The 16,587-nt window shown below is 40.6% G+C and overlaps 1 protein-coding gene across 15 annotated transcripts in view; it reads left to right on the top strand.

Moving 5' to 3' along the window:
* Positions 1 to 16,587, top strand: part of ABCB11 (ATP binding cassette subfamily B member 11) — a 68,365-nt gene that overhangs the window by 18,537 nt on the left and 33,241 nt on the right. For 14 of the 15 annotated variants that reach the window (XR_005106004.1, XR_005106002.1, XR_005106003.1 and 11 more), the window contains 8 exons: positions 4,122 to 4,143; positions 5,549 to 5,596; positions 5,692 to 5,740; positions 7,655 to 7,896; positions 10,096 to 10,183; positions 11,121 to 11,254; positions 13,090 to 13,261; positions 15,043 to 15,167. Coding sequence is in view for 9 of the 15 variants with exons in the window: in XM_037398869.1 (XP_037254766.1) it covers positions 4,122 to 4,143; positions 5,549 to 5,596; positions 5,692 to 5,740; positions 7,655 to 7,896; positions 10,096 to 10,183; positions 11,121 to 11,254; positions 13,090 to 13,261; positions 15,043 to 15,167 (880 nt within the window). In the remaining 6 variants the exon portion in view is untranslated. The remainder of the gene's footprint in view (positions 1 to 4,121; positions 4,144 to 5,548; positions 5,597 to 5,691; positions 5,741 to 7,654; positions 7,897 to 10,095; positions 10,184 to 11,120; positions 11,255 to 13,089; positions 13,262 to 15,042; positions 15,168 to 16,587) is intronic. The other variant, XM_037398871.1, reaches the window with a different exon arrangement.

Genomic DNA, 16,587 nt, shown 5'->3' with positions numbered 1-16,587 from the left:
GATTTACAAATGTGGCATTCACTCCCAATTTCATCTGCTTCATCACAAAAAGAGGTGCTCTCAGGTTGGGTCTGAACAAAACACAGCTTGAGAAGGAGTGATGTTTTATTTTCTTTCTTTCAATTCATCTGATGTATGTTAGAACAATCAAACTGGATAGTGATAAAAGACTATGCGGTTTTATTTCTCTTTAAATACTTCATGACAGATATCCTCCACAAAAATGGAGACTTGTGTTGAAAGACAGTCCCTCTCTCTTGGAACTACTTTTTACCAACAAAAAGAAATCAAAGCAAACCATACTAGACTGAGTTACAGTGATATTTTTCCCCTTGCCTAGATAACAGCTCAGGTTTAAGGCAGTCCAGCCTCAGTCTTTTTCATTCCATGGTAACTATACATCTACCTTTTGTTAAAACTTACAGCATGCAGCAAAATTCTTCACATAACCATGCATATTATGTAATTTCAGACAATAATCAAACTTTTTCAAGACCTTAGGACTGATTTTTAATGGGAGACCTCTTCAAGACTCTCTCCCTGCTATACAGCAGCACAGTGTCCCTGTTATAACTTGCTCTGTCTGTTGTTATTTTTAAAACTTAGAAGTTGATTGATGCTAAGTCTGTATTTCAAGCCTAGTATCATTCATTGTATGAGTTTGGGATTTCCTTCCAATCTTTATCTGTAACAGGATGTCTCATAGGGCTAAGGGAATAACAGTAGAGTCTGAACACTTTTTGAGTATTCATTCTGAGCTTGGACTGAGCCTTGATTGTGGTTATCTTTGTAGAGATTGACTGATATCTGCAAACATAAAAGCAGCCGTTTCACTAGAAGACAGCCCATGTGCTTTTTTTGCTCTGACATTAGAAGCTGAACAAGAGCTTCATGTGCAGCAGGGATTATGTTCTCTGTGTTAAGTCAGATAATACCTTTGGTTTTAACCATCTTCATCAAATCTCTTACACTTTGCTGGGATTATTCTCCTAGACTAGATGATCTCCTATTTGACAGATTCAGAGGTCTGTTTTTGTTAGGAACTTGAAATCTATTGTTACAGCTGGTAAGAAGATAGTGTAGGAAATATTCTCTGAATAGCTTAAATGTATTCTTAAAACCAAAGCTGGCGTGCTAGATTCTGCAGCTGATTTTGAAGTCTGCAACCAGCAGCAGCAACCTCAGCTCCATGACTGTGAAAGAAACCAATGTGAATGTTTTCTGAAAGTCTGCTCTCTCCCCAGTATATTGCTACCCCAGCACTCTGCTCTGCATCCTGCTGGAATGAACAGCCATGTGCGTGCTGAAGCAGTACAGACCTCCCCCCTCTCCTCCCCTACTGTGTTGTTTTGTTTTTAAAACTTCTCACTTAGGCTGCTAACTAAAGGCAGGTCCAATTCATAGGGCATTGTGGGGTCTAATATTGGTGGCGAGAGGGCAGGAATGATGAGAAAAGGGAGTGAATAGGTTAAGGGGTATGTCCTTCTGCTTCTGGGAGAGAAAACTTTTCATCTCTTCCAGCCACTTCAATCTGGCACTCCCAGATTGCCCAGATTTACCTAGCTGGTTTAGAGTGGGATTTTGTCTTATGTAATTGTTGCTTTTACTTGTAATGGGATTTTGGCAAAAGACTTTCTATTGGGACCAAAGCTACTCCTCTTTCACAGTTGGGGTCTTTTTGGCCTGTCAAGTGAGTTTGCCTCTGATTTCAGTTTCTTTGGAAATGCACTGTGTTTTCTGCTTAATGTAGTGAGCAGTGTGATGAACTGCTGCAGCACCTTTCCCAAAGCAAGAATCATTGCTTTAAAACCTTACTGGCATTCTGCTGATTGATCTCATTTCCAGTGAGGTTTGCTTCAATAACCATCCTTCGTACATAGTAAGAATTAACCCTCTCTGGATCAACCTTTGAACAACACATCTGTAGGTGTAGTTAAGAGCCAGCTTTAAAGTGGAGCTTTTTGAGTACAGTTTTTCATTGCTTGAATCAAGTATCAGATTTCCTCAGGTTTAACTTTTACTGTGTTCTCATAGTACCAGTAAATTAAATTCTTGGTAGTGTTCTTCAGCTTTTCCTTGATTCTGTGCTTTTTTCAAATAGTAAAATTTCTTTCTTAAAGCCCTTAATTCCTCTTTCAAAATATTTGAACATTCAAAGATCACTATAACTTTTTTTCTTTAGGGTTAATAAATTCTTTCATCTTCCCTACATTCTTTTCTTTTCTATAAAAATCATGTTCTGTCCTCTTTTTTTACTTTTTCAATTGTAGCAGTGTGAACTTTTACTCACCTGTTTCCTTCTTTCACGTTAGCATAGGTAACATAATTCCAGATTCTCCTCTGCTTAAAAACTGCTAGCACACAAGAGCTGGCTCACAGCGCCTCACACTCTTGGATAGCATTGATATACTCTTGTTTCCCTCTTCAAGTTCATAGATTAGGGTTTCTTCACTGTTGGAGAATGCTTACTTTGCTCTCTAAGTTGATATGACTCAGAAAGCTATTTCACCAGACTCTTTTGTTCTCATTTTCCTATCAGTAGCCAATTCCTTCACTTTTTGCAAAACACTTAGCTTCCTCTGCAGGCTGGTAATGCAATCTCTAAAACTTAACTTTTTTGATAAACACTGGAGAATCTTCTAGTTATGCTTTCAAACCACTGCCAGCTGTCAAAGTTCAAAAAACTGCAATCAGATATTTCTTCTTCCTTCACAAGCATCTATTTTTCTAACACCAAATTATTCTTTATCATAATAAATTATGTAAAATAATAATTTTACAAATCAGAACTTTCCTGGAAAATGTCTGGGTTTTTTGGAATACACATAGGTCCTTATTGAATGAATCTTTTCTTCTTGTCATCCCTGAGTAACAGAGCAGAATAAAATCAATAGTCGTTTTCAGCTAAAGCCAAATAAAGTTATCTTATTAACCCCAAAAAGGAGAAGTAATAAACTGTTCTCTCAGTCTCAAACTCAGACTGCTTCCATCTAACATTGTTGCCTTGTGAAATGCAAAACTCTGGAGATAGTGGAAAAGCCCTCTTCCCTTGGGTAGGAAAATGATGGAGGCAAAATCTGTGGTTCCAGTGATGACTTTGCACCCTCTGTGAATCGTGATGCAAAGCTCCTCCATATTTGCTCTGTGAGACAGGCCTGTGCATGCTCAGTGTTGTGTCACTAGATGTGAAGAAAGACAGGCACTGCTTGAACAGCTTACTGTGGTTCTCAACCTGATGCTGAGCTGCCAAGTGCGTTGTAAATGAGCAAGGTGCATATGCCCAGTGCCCTTAGATTATCCAAACTATGCTGTATATGTAAACCCAGCTCATTATCATTGTCATCTCAAACGATGTACTGCAAATATAGCCTACCCTTACGATGACACTTCTCTGGGACCCCTGCCAACACAAGCTGTGCTTTAGGTATGATGTCTAACAATCTCTCTTGAAAAGGAGCTAAATCTAGACCTGTTCTGGGGACTAGGAAGTTGTCCTACAGCATAATTATATCTTGTAGTATAATTGCATTTCTCTAAGCTATATATAGAGAGCTATATATATATATATAGGTTCCTATAGAGAGAATCCCAAGAATAGACATCAGTGTGACAAGTTCATCGTACCCTCCAGGAGCACAGCTTCCCCTCTTCCACAGGATTTGCAGCCTCTTAAGCTGTTGGAAGGCAAGAGTGATGAGCTACCACCCTTTTCAGGGAGCATGTGTGGACTGCCAGTAGAGTAGTAGTATCTCGTGATGAAACAGTGTCCAAGAGAACTAGTGGAATACTAGCGAACAGTCTGCTATGAAAATGAGTTGACTTCTGGCGAATTTCCTGAATTATGTATTTAGTGAAAAACATTTTGTCACCTGGGGGACTGAAAACTTGAGACTACTTTTTCAAGAGAAAGCAGGTATAAACTGATATACACTTACCAAGGAATTTTTGGACCCATGTCAGTTTGTGTCCTTGGCTAGATGTATCAGGGGGAATGAAATGCTTATAACTCAGGAATGATCCAGTCCCATGGGGTTCTAGGGTTTATGTTTCACATATCTACAGAAGATTATGTACTTTAACAATAATTATTGACTAGACTGTGCATTTATTTTCCCTAACAGGTAACAGCTTCAAGAAATCAGAGTAAGTCACGTATACAAATGGAACAATTATTATTTCTATTATTCAAAGAAGTTAATGTCATCGGATTAAATTGATGCATTTATACAATATGTGGTATCTAATAAAAAACTGTTCCTTAGGAGATGAACTGCCTTATTTGATACAGGTGACACAGGCAGATCAAACTTGTTGTTTAAAAGCATAGACTAATGACAGCAAAATATGGTCTTCTGAAAATGTTTTTGATATTAAAATTTATCTTTTTTTAGTACTTTTAGTTTGAGAAATGAGTTTTTCAGGAATTTTAATCGATCTTGATTAATTTCTCTTTAAGCTTAACTGTGAGTCTTTAAAGTAAAAGGAATTAGCTCACTTCATTTGAGCTCAGACATTAAGATTTAAATGTAGAATTCTAGATAGTTAAAAGCTGAAATGATTTAGAGACCTTAATCTTCAGCTATAATCCAAGATTTGAATGGGGTTAAGAGTCTCTCTCTTCCTTGGGAGATCTTGGGATAACTCTGTAGCAGCCTGGATATCCTAATGGGTGCTGTAATTTGTGCCAGCTCTTTCTGACGCAGTCTGAGAAAAACTGGAATGGGAAAGCAAGAGCATCTCTTAATTTTTGTCCTTGCCAGGTTGCCCATCTCAGAGAGCACCAGCCCAGTGTTCAAGCTCTACCACAGTCCTCACACATATCTTGAAACCCAAGTTCTGTTGGATTTTCACATGTAACACGCATATGGTCCTACCTACTACACATATGAAGCTTCCTTCAGGCTTTCTAGGATCTGGTTTTTGAAAACTGTTCATGACAAATATAGCTTGAATTTATTTTATTTTAAAAAAAATCCAAATTGAAAATCCCTACTCATTCATCACCAAACGCACACAGCTAATTACTTGCTATAGTAATATAAATAGTGGATCCCATCCACACTGGTGCAACTACTTCTTTAGATTTTAACTGACCCTACAGAACAGCAACACATAATGTGAGCACTGAAAAAAACCCTATGGTAGTGTGAGAGATTCTACTGCCACTATGGAGCTAGGAACATACGGGCAATATAGGTGGGAATGGGTACAGGACCTTTCTCTGTCTTAAAGAAAGGACTAACCAACAATTTGGATGGTGTTTTTTTCTCTAACTGGCCTCAAAGAACCAACAATTCACATTATAGCAACAGTGTTTTGAAGAACTGCTTATGAAACAAAGCATAAACCTTCAGATTGTTTTAACCTAACATCCATTCTAGTCCCCATCTAAAACGTAAAAGAACTATCAAACCACTGGTTCTGAAGAAATCTGAAAGAAACAACTTGTCTCTGAAAATTCTGGGCAAAATGTCTCAAAAAAATGCAATTTCAGAGAAATAACCAAGAGAATAAAAGAAATAATGTAAAATCTTATCCTTTTTGCTAGGAATTTCTATACGTATGAAGAACCTTTTGTAGAGAAGAAAACTGAAAAGTGAGTTAAGTTCAATTCTGTGTACTATCTTTGCATATAGAACAAAATATGCACTACAATAAAAGTTTATAATGTTATGTTTTCTGCTCTTGAAGGTCACCAGAAAAGAAAGAAAACACTATTCGTATTGGCTTCTTTCAGCTGGTAAGGAAAGCAATGGCTATAAATACTTTATATGTACTGTGCTCTAGAATAAGTGACAATAATCTATATGGGTGTTTTGGGGAATAGCTATGACTAAGCCACACTTTTAAGGATTAAACCATTTGGCATGAAATCCTGCCATTAAAGTCAATGGGAATTTAATAGAACCCTTTGTCATTTTGTCAACTTGGTATTGATTATCGATATTTGTGTCGTAATTGTCTATTAAACACATTATATTGAACTTACAGGTAGATATGGGGAAAAGAGTTACGATGCATAGCAGGGATCTAGATGACCTTGGTTCGTGCTTATTTCTGCCAAAAATTTGCTGTGTGATATTTGCCAGATAATTTAGCTCCCTTGTAATTGCTCCATGGGTGTTAGTAGTTTTGGTAACTATAAAAACTTGGGAATGCACAATACTGTATGGTATGTCTAGCCTTTGATGGGTGCATCTAAATTTTAAAATTAATTTAGTAGTGAGATGTCCATCACAGCAGCATGCAGCTAAGAGGTTTTATTACTTCTGGTTTGCATGTAGTCTAGGCAATTATTCTGTAATTTGTCCAGACTAATGTGGTCCTGGCTGTAGTACTGGGCTAGTGCAGTTACATCCATGTGGCTTGTGCTCTACCTCACTAGGCATCTCAGTTTTTAGCTGGGGGGAGAGAACAGTCTTTTCCACACGGGGGACTATATCTGTCAATCAGAAGGGCTTGAGTTCTGTGGCCTGTTTTGCACAGATGTTAAACCCTAAACACGGTTGGTAAAATGGTTGGTTAAACGGATGGTATGCTTGCATCAGATGTGCTGAGATCACGTATCTGTGCAGTTTCTCTGTGGGTTTCTTTTTTTAATCAAGGAAATTCCTAGACTACTTATGTGCAAAGTCTGCAAAACAGTGGTAGTGCTACAGCTTTCTTTTGATGGTTTTTGTACTTATTTTTCTTTTGTGTTAAATGACTTGTTTTTCCCTTTATCTTGTCTCTTCCCTAATGTCCCTTTTCTATAGGTGCACCAAATTCCCACCCTTTCTTCTCTTAAACACATTATAACACCTACAGAACCTGGACAGGTTCTCCAGCAGGCTATGATTGCTCTTTACACTCCTATTTCAAAATACATAACAATTGATACTGATATTCTATGTGGACAGCTCGATCTATATATTTACGCGTGACTTCAACATGAGAATCAGACTTCACACAATCACGACGAAAGTAAATAAAGTCACTGTATCTTAGCTGACTCACCAGCTGCATGTGTGCATGTCCTTGGCCCATGGCAAATGTAAGGTGTTAGGTGTTAGCTCAGTCCTTTTTTTCAGTACATACTATGTCATATTTCTATACATTTCTCCCAGATTAAGACCTAATGCACAATTGCCTGGCTCAGCCAACATTTAGAGTATTAACTATGAGAACGTGCTCTCAGACTTTTAGTTGGCTTTCTACTGCAGTACCTCAGACTTCTGAGAAATTAGCTAACTCTTCAGAGGCTCTCCATAGTGCCCTAAGACTTTTTCCTCCCTTCCCTCTCCCTCCATCCCCGCAGGAAATCTGCAAAGCAGACTATATATATGAATTATAATTACTATTCTTAATCTTTTATCTAGTTTCTGGAATGATAATAATGTGGAATGATATCGAGCTATTAATGTTACATGATAATTCACGTGGTCAGATTCTGCTGTCAGCTAAAAGGGAGCTCATAATAATTTATGAGGCTGTAATCACAGGTGAAATTAGATTAGATTGGGGAGAGAGATTTGTCTTCTTTCTATTGAAGATAATTCTGAAATTTAAAGAGAATGATGTTGTATCTGATCTACCAGATTAATGATTTATCAGTTTACAACCAACTTGAAGACTGGCTCTCAGCAGACACTGTATTTTTTTCCTGTCTCTTTAGTTTCGATTTTCTTCATCTATGGAAATTTTAATGATGGCTGTTGGTAGTTTCTGTGCTATTGTTCATGGAGCAGCCCAGCCAGCTGTGCTACTTGTGTTTGGTGCAATGGCAGACACATTCATTGAATATGACATTGAAATGCAAGAGCTTAAAGACCCACTCAAGATATGTGTAAATAACACCATAATGTGGATTAATGGTACTATTCATCAGAATGAAAAGAATGCCACAATAAGATGTGGGTAAGTAGCAGATGTATTAGTTTCTTTTCCTTTGTTATTATGGCTTGTCAGAGAATGTATCGCTAGGGAAGGTCCAGTTCAAACCTTTAAACTTTACATTTTCTAGCCATAAGGCAGAAAAGGGGCATGGTTCTTGTTATAGCGTGCTGTTTCTGAGCTGGAGATATTACCTGAAGGAAGAGAAGGTCAGTCTGGGGATATTCTATGACGATGATTGTTCTGATAAGAGATGTAGCTACTACACATCTGACTTGATTAATTTGTTTTCCCTGATGACACTGTAGGTAATAATGACTTCTGGTCATTCTGATTAGGGCTTAGGTATCTATAGGTGCCTGCTGACTTCTGAGCAAGTTAGCTAAACTTTAGTAATTAAATTTATTAAGTAAATTTAGTAAAGAGAAATAAGCACTTCTAGGATGCAGTTCATTTTAGCTTATGGGAGATGTCTAAGGCAGGTCAGATGAACTGCCCTATAAGAGTGCCTGTTTCTTTCCATTAACTGTAATAAATGGAGTCTAGATGATTCATTCAGATACAGATATCTGTCAAAACCAGATTTGAACCTGTAACCTCTCCTAAGGCTCATTTTTCAGTGCATCATTCCAAGAGTTTTCTAATCTCCGAGTGACATTTAATTAGATATTTAATTATAATTAAAAGTTACTTGTCTAGAGGTCTCTGAAATTCAGAGCACATGGGAAGTGATTCACATTCCTAGATGTAGGTGACTGGTGCCAAATTATTTTGCTCCAGGCTGCCCAAGCCAGACCTCTGAGATGGGGCTAGCAGACAGAATACAGAATTTGCTACAGACCTCTGTTCCTCTGAAGCAGCACCTACCCACCAGGCAGGATACATTCATAGAATCATAGAATGGTTTGGGTTGGAAAGGACCTTGAAGAACACCTAGTTCTACCTCCCCTGCCGTGGGCAGGGACACCTTCCAGTAGACCAGGTTGCTCAAAGCCCCACCTGACCTGTCCTTGAACACTTCCAGGGATGGGGCATCTATAACTTCTCTGGGCAGCCTGTTCCAGCACATTGCCACCCCCACAATGAAGAATGTTTTCCCAGTATCTAATGAAAACGTACCCTCTTTCAGCTTAAATCCATTCCCCCTTGTCCTATCACTACCTGCCCTTGAAAAAAGTCCCTCTGCAGCTTTCTTGTAGTTCCCCTGGAGGTCCTGGAAGGCGGCAGTAAAGTCTTCCTGGAGCCTTCTCTTCTCCAGGCTGAGCCACCCCAACTCCCTCAGCCTGTCTTCATAGCAGAGGGGCTTCAGCCCTCTGATTGTCTTTGTGGCCCTCCGCTGGACTCCTTCCAACAAGTCCAGGTCCTGCTTATGTTGGGGGCCCCAGAGTTGAATGCAGTACTCCAGAGGAGTATCTGCTTCATGATCTTAATTGAAGCATTAAAAATGGTACTGGTTATCAATGTCAGGCACCTGAGCTATTTCCATGATTGTTTTTTGCGAGATGATTCCAGGTGCATAGTGGTCCCTTTTGGCTTAAAATTTCATTTTACCAAATTCCAGGTAAATGGAATAAAATTTGCTTTCTGCAGGATGTTTTTAAAAAGTTGTCTAAAACCCACAAGCAATAATGACCTGAAGTGCCTATTTCAAAGTAATCTAAATGCAATAGCAGCAACTCGATGTCTTTCACTGATAGGAGGAGTAATTTAATACTCCTACTTGAGCTAAAAGAAAGCATCATTTCAGATTAGCAAGCTTATGGTACAAAGTAATACTTGAATTGTCTTCAGCAGCCTTTATTTCTCCCCACAACACTGTTTAAATCTGAGTGTTATTAGTCGGTATAATGGCACAAAGCAAGTGCATTCAATATCTAATGAAAACTTGTTGGGCAGCTCTTCCCTGACACACCCTCTCACCTGTGCTGTTTTGGAGCATGCCGTCTGGTGGGGTTTCTCAGAGACTGCAGGGCTGCTCCAGGACAATGGAGCATTTTCTGGTACCTCCCAGTGCCCTACCCCTGTGCAACAGGCAGAGCAAGCAAACCAGCCCCTGCTAGCTATAGCCTCAGTATTGTGAAACAATGCCTCTGTTAGCAAAACAAGATGACTTGCCAGTTGATGTGACTAACTTGAAGAAACACCAGATTAGAAATCTGTGAGAAACTTAACCCAGTATTGCTAACTCTTTTTTTCTTTATTTATTTTTTTTTGTTTCATTAGGCTGCTGGACATTGAGCAAGAAATGACCAAGTTTGCAGGTTACTATGCAGGAATTGGTTGTGCTGTACTGGTGTTAGGATACATCCAAGTCAGTATTTTGTTCCTTATTTTGATTTCAAAGTTTAAATCGCTAAATAATTCAGTTTATAATAATTATGTTCCTTTTAACTACTTAGTCAACTGTCCATTTGAGCAGAGCAGATGCTTTCAATTCTCATTCTATCTACTGAAATAGGTTAGCTTTGGCAGTCTGAGACCTTGGATTTGTGCATGCATACCTTTGTACAAGGGTGTGTTTTACCTAGTGAGATGGATGCATGCTGCTCCTTTCATATTAGAAGAAATACTTGCTCAAGTGTGATTACTATGGAATCCACACACCCTCCTAAAATAACAGCTGAAGGGCATGCAGATTCTCAGTAGGCATCTCAGCTGCGTTGAGCCCTATGTTTCCTTTATAGAGATATTGCAGAGTAATACTAGTGTAAAACTAGTGCTGGAGAAGAATCACACCCTACACATTCTGTAGTAATGGTTCAATTCTTATAGCTGAGATGAGCTAAAAGCTTGCATGATTCCTGCATAACCTGCTAAAGGGTTCACTGCTTTTGAAGCTTTTTATAATTGCAAAATCACTTGTCAGTCTCCTTCCTGAAAACTATCCCAGAGTTTTGCTGAGGTAGGGTGGCTGCCAGCCCTATATTACTTAAAGCTACAGATGGAAAAAAATTTGTCCGTATGACATTCATGTAACAGCACAAGTAATTTAACTTGCATCTCCTCTCAGCCTATCAGAGCTGAGACAAATGCTTGATCCAGACGCTTTATAAAATTGTTGGATTATTTAAAGATCAAAGGCATAAACCATTATCATGTCTGTGTAGCTAGAATGTATTTTACCTGAATAGTAATTTTATCAATAGCCAAATTGGTCTTTCCCATTTTAGCCAAATTGCTTTTTTGCATTTCTTGGGAGTAGAAAGACTTTTTACTGCAATTTATCAGCCACATTATGCTCTTCACAGATCTGCTTTTGGGTTATGGCTGCAGCTCGTCAGATACAGAAAATGAGGAAAGCTTATTTCAGGAAAGTAATGCGAATGGATATAGGCTGGTTTGACTGTACATCTGTAGGAGAACTGAACACCCGCATTTCTGAGTAAGTAATACAGAAAAAAAGGTACACTGCAAACATTTTGCACTTCTTTCCAAACACAAGAGTGCCAGTAACTTGGCATTTGAAAAAACACTAACATACAATTCAGCTATGTTCCTGGGAGCAGGGACCAGGCTGATTATCTCCCCCACCTTCAAAACGAAGGTCTTAACTGTTAAGCCACAATTATTTCCCTTTTGTGCCTTGTATGTTAATGTGTGTGTGGGGGGTTGTTGGGTTTTGGGGTGGGGTTTTTTTTTGTGAACTTGCTGCATCCTTTCCTTCTCCTCTTGTGCCCAGTCCTTTCAGAGTGATCTGTAATTTAGCTGCAGTGCGCACTCCCCTGAGGCTGGAGATGCGGGTTTGAACGCTCTCACTTCCCAGAAAGGAAAATTACATTAGGGCCATGCTTTGCTTTTGTTGGCTATTAAAAGAAAAAAAGTAAGCCTTGCTTAATCTTCTGCTAAAGAAGGTACAAGCACCTACCTTCACAAAGGCACCCAAGGTAGACGGAGAAACCTTCTTATCCTGGGTGAAAATCTACCCTGGAGAAAAGCAGAGGTAAAGGCTTGCTCCTTTTCTTAGTGGTTCCAGTTTACAACTGAAGGCAGCTGCAAGGGGAATATGCCAACTCTAGATGTCTCCCTGTTCTCAGTTGTATCTGCAAAATAGTAGTCACATTTGCAGAATATTTTCCTGTAGTTGAAAGGGATTTTATTTGCCTTTACTCACTGCCCAGTGGTATCTTATGACCTTCTGTGGTGTTCTTTTTATGAAGAATAAATGACAAGTGTAAGTCACAGTGAAGAATTTATCTGGCAAAAAATAGGAACCGAGCATGTATTTCTCTAATAAATAACAGTTCCCTGTTTTTTCAAACAACATTGTCCTGTGCTTACAAAGAGCTTCCTGAATGCTAAAAAACATTCTCCAGAAGAAATAGAAACGTGTGCTTAACTCAACACTCTTAATTTTTTCAACAGAGAACTGTAATTTTACTTGATACATCGATGAGCTAACAACTTTGTACTTGAAACATCAACGCCACTTGCTCCTAGTTATTTCAGGAGTTCCCAGTTCTTCTAATCTCAGGGATGAGGTAGTAGCCAAGAGTGGCAGAAGTATGATTACTGTTTTATTTTAAGACATTTTTTCTATTTGGCAATGCATAACAGAGAACAAATGAACTCTGCAGCTGCCTAGGGTAATGACGTTAACTGCTGTACCACTGTCCCCATGTGATAGAGCTGTCATGTTTTCCCACTGCCTCCAGTGATAAAGTAGCCGTCCTTGGTTTTCCCGTTCTACCTCTCCTTTAGAGAAGAAACTACCTGATAAGGTGGAGAGAGGAACCAGGAGGTGGTAGAAGGTGAAACTAGAAGAGAGGTACAGCCCTCCTCCCTTTTCCTGCCCCCTCAGCAAGGCAGTATGGTACATTCTCAGCGCCCCATGATGGGAGGAACGCCGTATCAGCTACACTGTTTTTCCATTATCTGATAGCTGCATCCAGCTGGGATATCTCTGCCCCCTCCTTTGATCATCTTGGGGCACAGTAGTAAGAACTAGCTAGTGAATGAGTCTGCCAGCAGGGTGACTTCTCCTGGGAAGAGACAATATCTTCTCCACAGTATTCATGCATAAAAGCCTTTTGCTATTGCATCATTTCTTGCTGTAGCCCAGGGTCTCTGGAAGGGATGATGGTGAAAAGAATAGGAGTGAGGAAGGGCCCTCTCCAGGGTAAAGCAGCTAACGCAAACATGCCAAGACCTGCAACACAAACAAAAGATATGCTCACCAATCTTCTGTTGTTTTTTTTTTCTTTTTTTTTTTTTTTCCAGTGATGTTAACAAAATTAATGAGGCTATTGCTGACCAAGTAGCAATCTTTATCCAGCGCTTAACCACTTTTGTGTGTGGATTCTTACTGGGATTTGTCAGTGGCTGGAAATTGACCTTGGTTATCATTGCAGTCAGCCCTCTGCTTGGGGTTGGAGCAGCTGTCTATGGCTTGGTAAGTGAATTGTGAGAGATTCGTGTTGAAGTATGATAAGCAGGGAAGCATGCCATAGAGCTGGGATGATGGGTGGAAGAGAAGACTATTACACCCCTTTAAAGTCAAGAGAAGCTGATTATGGTCATAGCAGCACCAGGGCTCGGAGAGTGAGGAGGCAGACTGTGCTCCTGTTTTGCTTATTCTGATTCCCAGAATAATGTATCCTGCTTCTAAGACAGGAGTGTAAGCATACCTTCTGTTGGGTTCTGTGGATGGGTATTATGGTTGCAGAGATCAGAACCTGGCCTACACCAGCTCTCTATTACTACATACCTAGTAGTTTAGCTGGTTACTAGACACAGGGCTTAATTTTTCTAATTAGGAGCTTCTAGAGATGATCAAGTTTCAGAGATGTAAAATAGCTGAAAACAACTGCTCAAACTTACCTCAGGCTGTCCCTGCTCCTGGCAGCTGCTGCATCCTCTCCCATTTGTACCTGTTCTGCTCCTCCATCTGCTCCTTACAAGCTTCCTGACACTGTGCAGAAGAAGCATGGTGAAGAGGCAAACTGCAGGACTCTCTGCCCTCTCACTTCCTCTCCCACACCCAGCAGGGCTGGGCAGTTCCTGCTTTTCCTCTGCACTCTCTCACACTCTTTGGTTGGGTTCAGCCCTCTGGCTAGCTCATTTCTTCCACACCAGGAACAGTTTGCTATCATTTTGCTATAAAACCTCTAATGTAACTGACTAATTTCTCATCTTCCTGCTTTTCTTTATCACCTTGCGCTGTCTGCAAGTAGATGGCATGAATAATGACTTAGTGTGAAGTGGGAAAGCAGAATCCTGGCAGGGACTAAAATAAACTCCCAGATGCTGCTTTCCTACATTTGCAATTTTTTTCTGAGCTCATACCCCTTTATGTTTGTAATTTCCACCCCCCGCCTTCCATTCTTATTTCTCTGGTCCCATCTCTTTCCTTTCACATACCCACTGTTAAGTGTTTCCTCCTTATGAGCCTTTCCAACCCAAATCTTTGATTTTTTTGCCATAAAGAAAACAAACCCAAGGTCAATCTGACCTGGTTTCCTGCCTCCAAAAGTGGCTAATAGATCCCTGGGGTAGGGTATTTGAAGAGAGAAAGCAAATAATGACACTTGACAATTTCTAGCGATATGTCATTCCCAAGCTAATGAAGTATCTTTGTGTAGAATTGTACATGGCTACATTTTCTTCCATTAATTTGAGCACTTTTGTGAGCCTAAGTAAGATTTTTAGCATCCAGTGTGCTCTCAGCTGTGGTGTAGGAACCTATCTGCTGTCAGCCCAAGAAAGAAAGCACAGTGTTGGGCAAAATCTGTTTCCATCTTCCCCCATTACTACCATTACTACTTCTTCCTGAAGCTGGACTCTGCCACAGAGGCTAAAGGGCTGCTTTTGCTGTTTAAGCTCCCTCCTCCTCCCACCATGCACAAACCCTTAGTCTGCAGTCTCCTTAAGCCCAGTTAGCGGGAGGGAGGGAGGGAAAGCAGGTGTTGTCAGCTGCTTTTTCTAGCTGCATGGAGCAGAGCTGTTGGCCAAGGGGATAACTGTCCTGCAAAACATATGCTGCAGAAGTATATGCCCTAAAACTAGAAGACAGAAGTCTTTGAGTGTGCAATGTGCCTAACAAAAGCCTGCACAGAGCAGAGGATGTGACCTTATGCAGAGCAGGCAGTGCAGTGTGACAGCCAGCACTGCTTCCTGCTGTCCTTGTCTGCGCCTACAGTTCGGGTGTAACCAGCACTTCTTGTGCTTTTGTAGGCTGTGGCAAAACTAACAGGCCGAGAACTAAAGGCTTATGCAAAAGCTGGAGCTGTGGCTGATGAAGTGCTCTCATCCATCAGAACAGTGGCTGCTTTTGGTGGGGAGAAGAAAGAAGCTGAAAGGTTTGTATGGACAAATTGTAAGGTCTCTGATTTCTTCTTCCACTGTAAAGCTCTTTAGAGTCATGGCAATTCATCTCTAAAATCTACAATGACCATCTGTTAGCTTTGAGAATAATATGCATGTATGTTACAGAAATTTAGGTTTCAAATAACTTTACATATGCAAAACCAGTTTCATAATTCAGACAGTCGGTGAAATAAAACATCAGCAATACTACCTGCAAGTTATTCCCACTTTTAGGAGCAACTGTCAAATTTTCCCCTAAACATTGTCTGTATATCACTTTCGCAGCAAATATGAAAGCTTTGGGTACTTTTAAGATAAGTAAGAGAACTAGTTCCAGCAAGACATAATGATTTGATGATGTTAGGCTGCAAATTTCTATTAAATTCATTTAAAACATAACACGGCTATAGGACACGCTCTGAAGTATGGACTCTGAAACTCTGAAGGCTGCTGTGACCATGAGATGGTGGAGTTCTCAGGATCCTGCACAGAGGAAGCAGGGCAACAAGTAGGATTGCAGCCCGGGATGTCAGGAGAGCTAACGCTGGCCTTTTCAAGGACTTGCTTGGAGGAATCCCATGGGGTAGAACTGTAGGAGGCACGGGGGTCCAAGAGAGCTGGCTAATATTCAGGCATCACTTCCTCCAAGCTCAAGATCAGTGCATCCCCATGAATACGAAATTGAGCAAAGGTGGCAGGAGGCCTGCATGGACGAGGAGCTTCTGGCAAAACTCAAACAGAAGAAGGAACTTTACAGGATGTGGAAAAAGGGACAGGACACTTGGGAAGAATATAGGAATGTTGTCAGAACACGCAGGGAGGTGACAAGGAAGTCTAAGGTCCATTTGGAATTAAATCTAATGAAGGGGATCAAAGAAAACAAGGCAACCTTCTTCAAGTACAGCAGCAGGAGAAAGGTGACTAGGAAATATGTGGGCCCACTGCTGAATGAGGAGGGTACCCTGGTGATGAAGGACACAGAGAAAATGGAGCTACTGAATGACACCTTTGCTTCAGTCTTTACTGCCAAGGCCGGCCCTCTGTTTTCCCACACCCTGGAGGCAAGAGAGGAAGTCTGGAGAAAGGAAAACTCTCCCTTGGTCGAGGAGGATCAGGTTAGAGTTAATTTAGACAAGCCTGACACCCACAGATCCATGGGCCCTGATGGGATGCACCCCAAGTGCTGAGGGAGCTGGCAGATGTTATCCATCATCTTTGAAAGGCCATGGAGAACAGGAGAGGTGCCTGAAGACTGGAGGAAAGCCGATGTCATGCCAGTCTTCAGAAAGGGCAAGAAGGAGGATCCTGGGGTGCATTAGGAGGAGCGTGGCCAGCAGGTGGAGGAGGTGACCCTGTCACTCTAGTTTGGCCTGGTGAGGCTGCATCTGTAGTGCTGTGCCCAGTTCTGGGCTT

The sequence above is a fragment of the Falco rusticolus genome, chromosome 8 (assembly GCF_015220075.1).
Source record: "Falco rusticolus isolate bFalRus1 chromosome 8, bFalRus1.pri, whole genome shotgun sequence".
Taxonomy (NCBI): Eukaryota; Metazoa; Chordata; class Aves; order Falconiformes; family Falconidae; genus Falco; species Falco rusticolus.
This window is presented reverse-complemented; position numbering and strand designations above follow the sequence as displayed.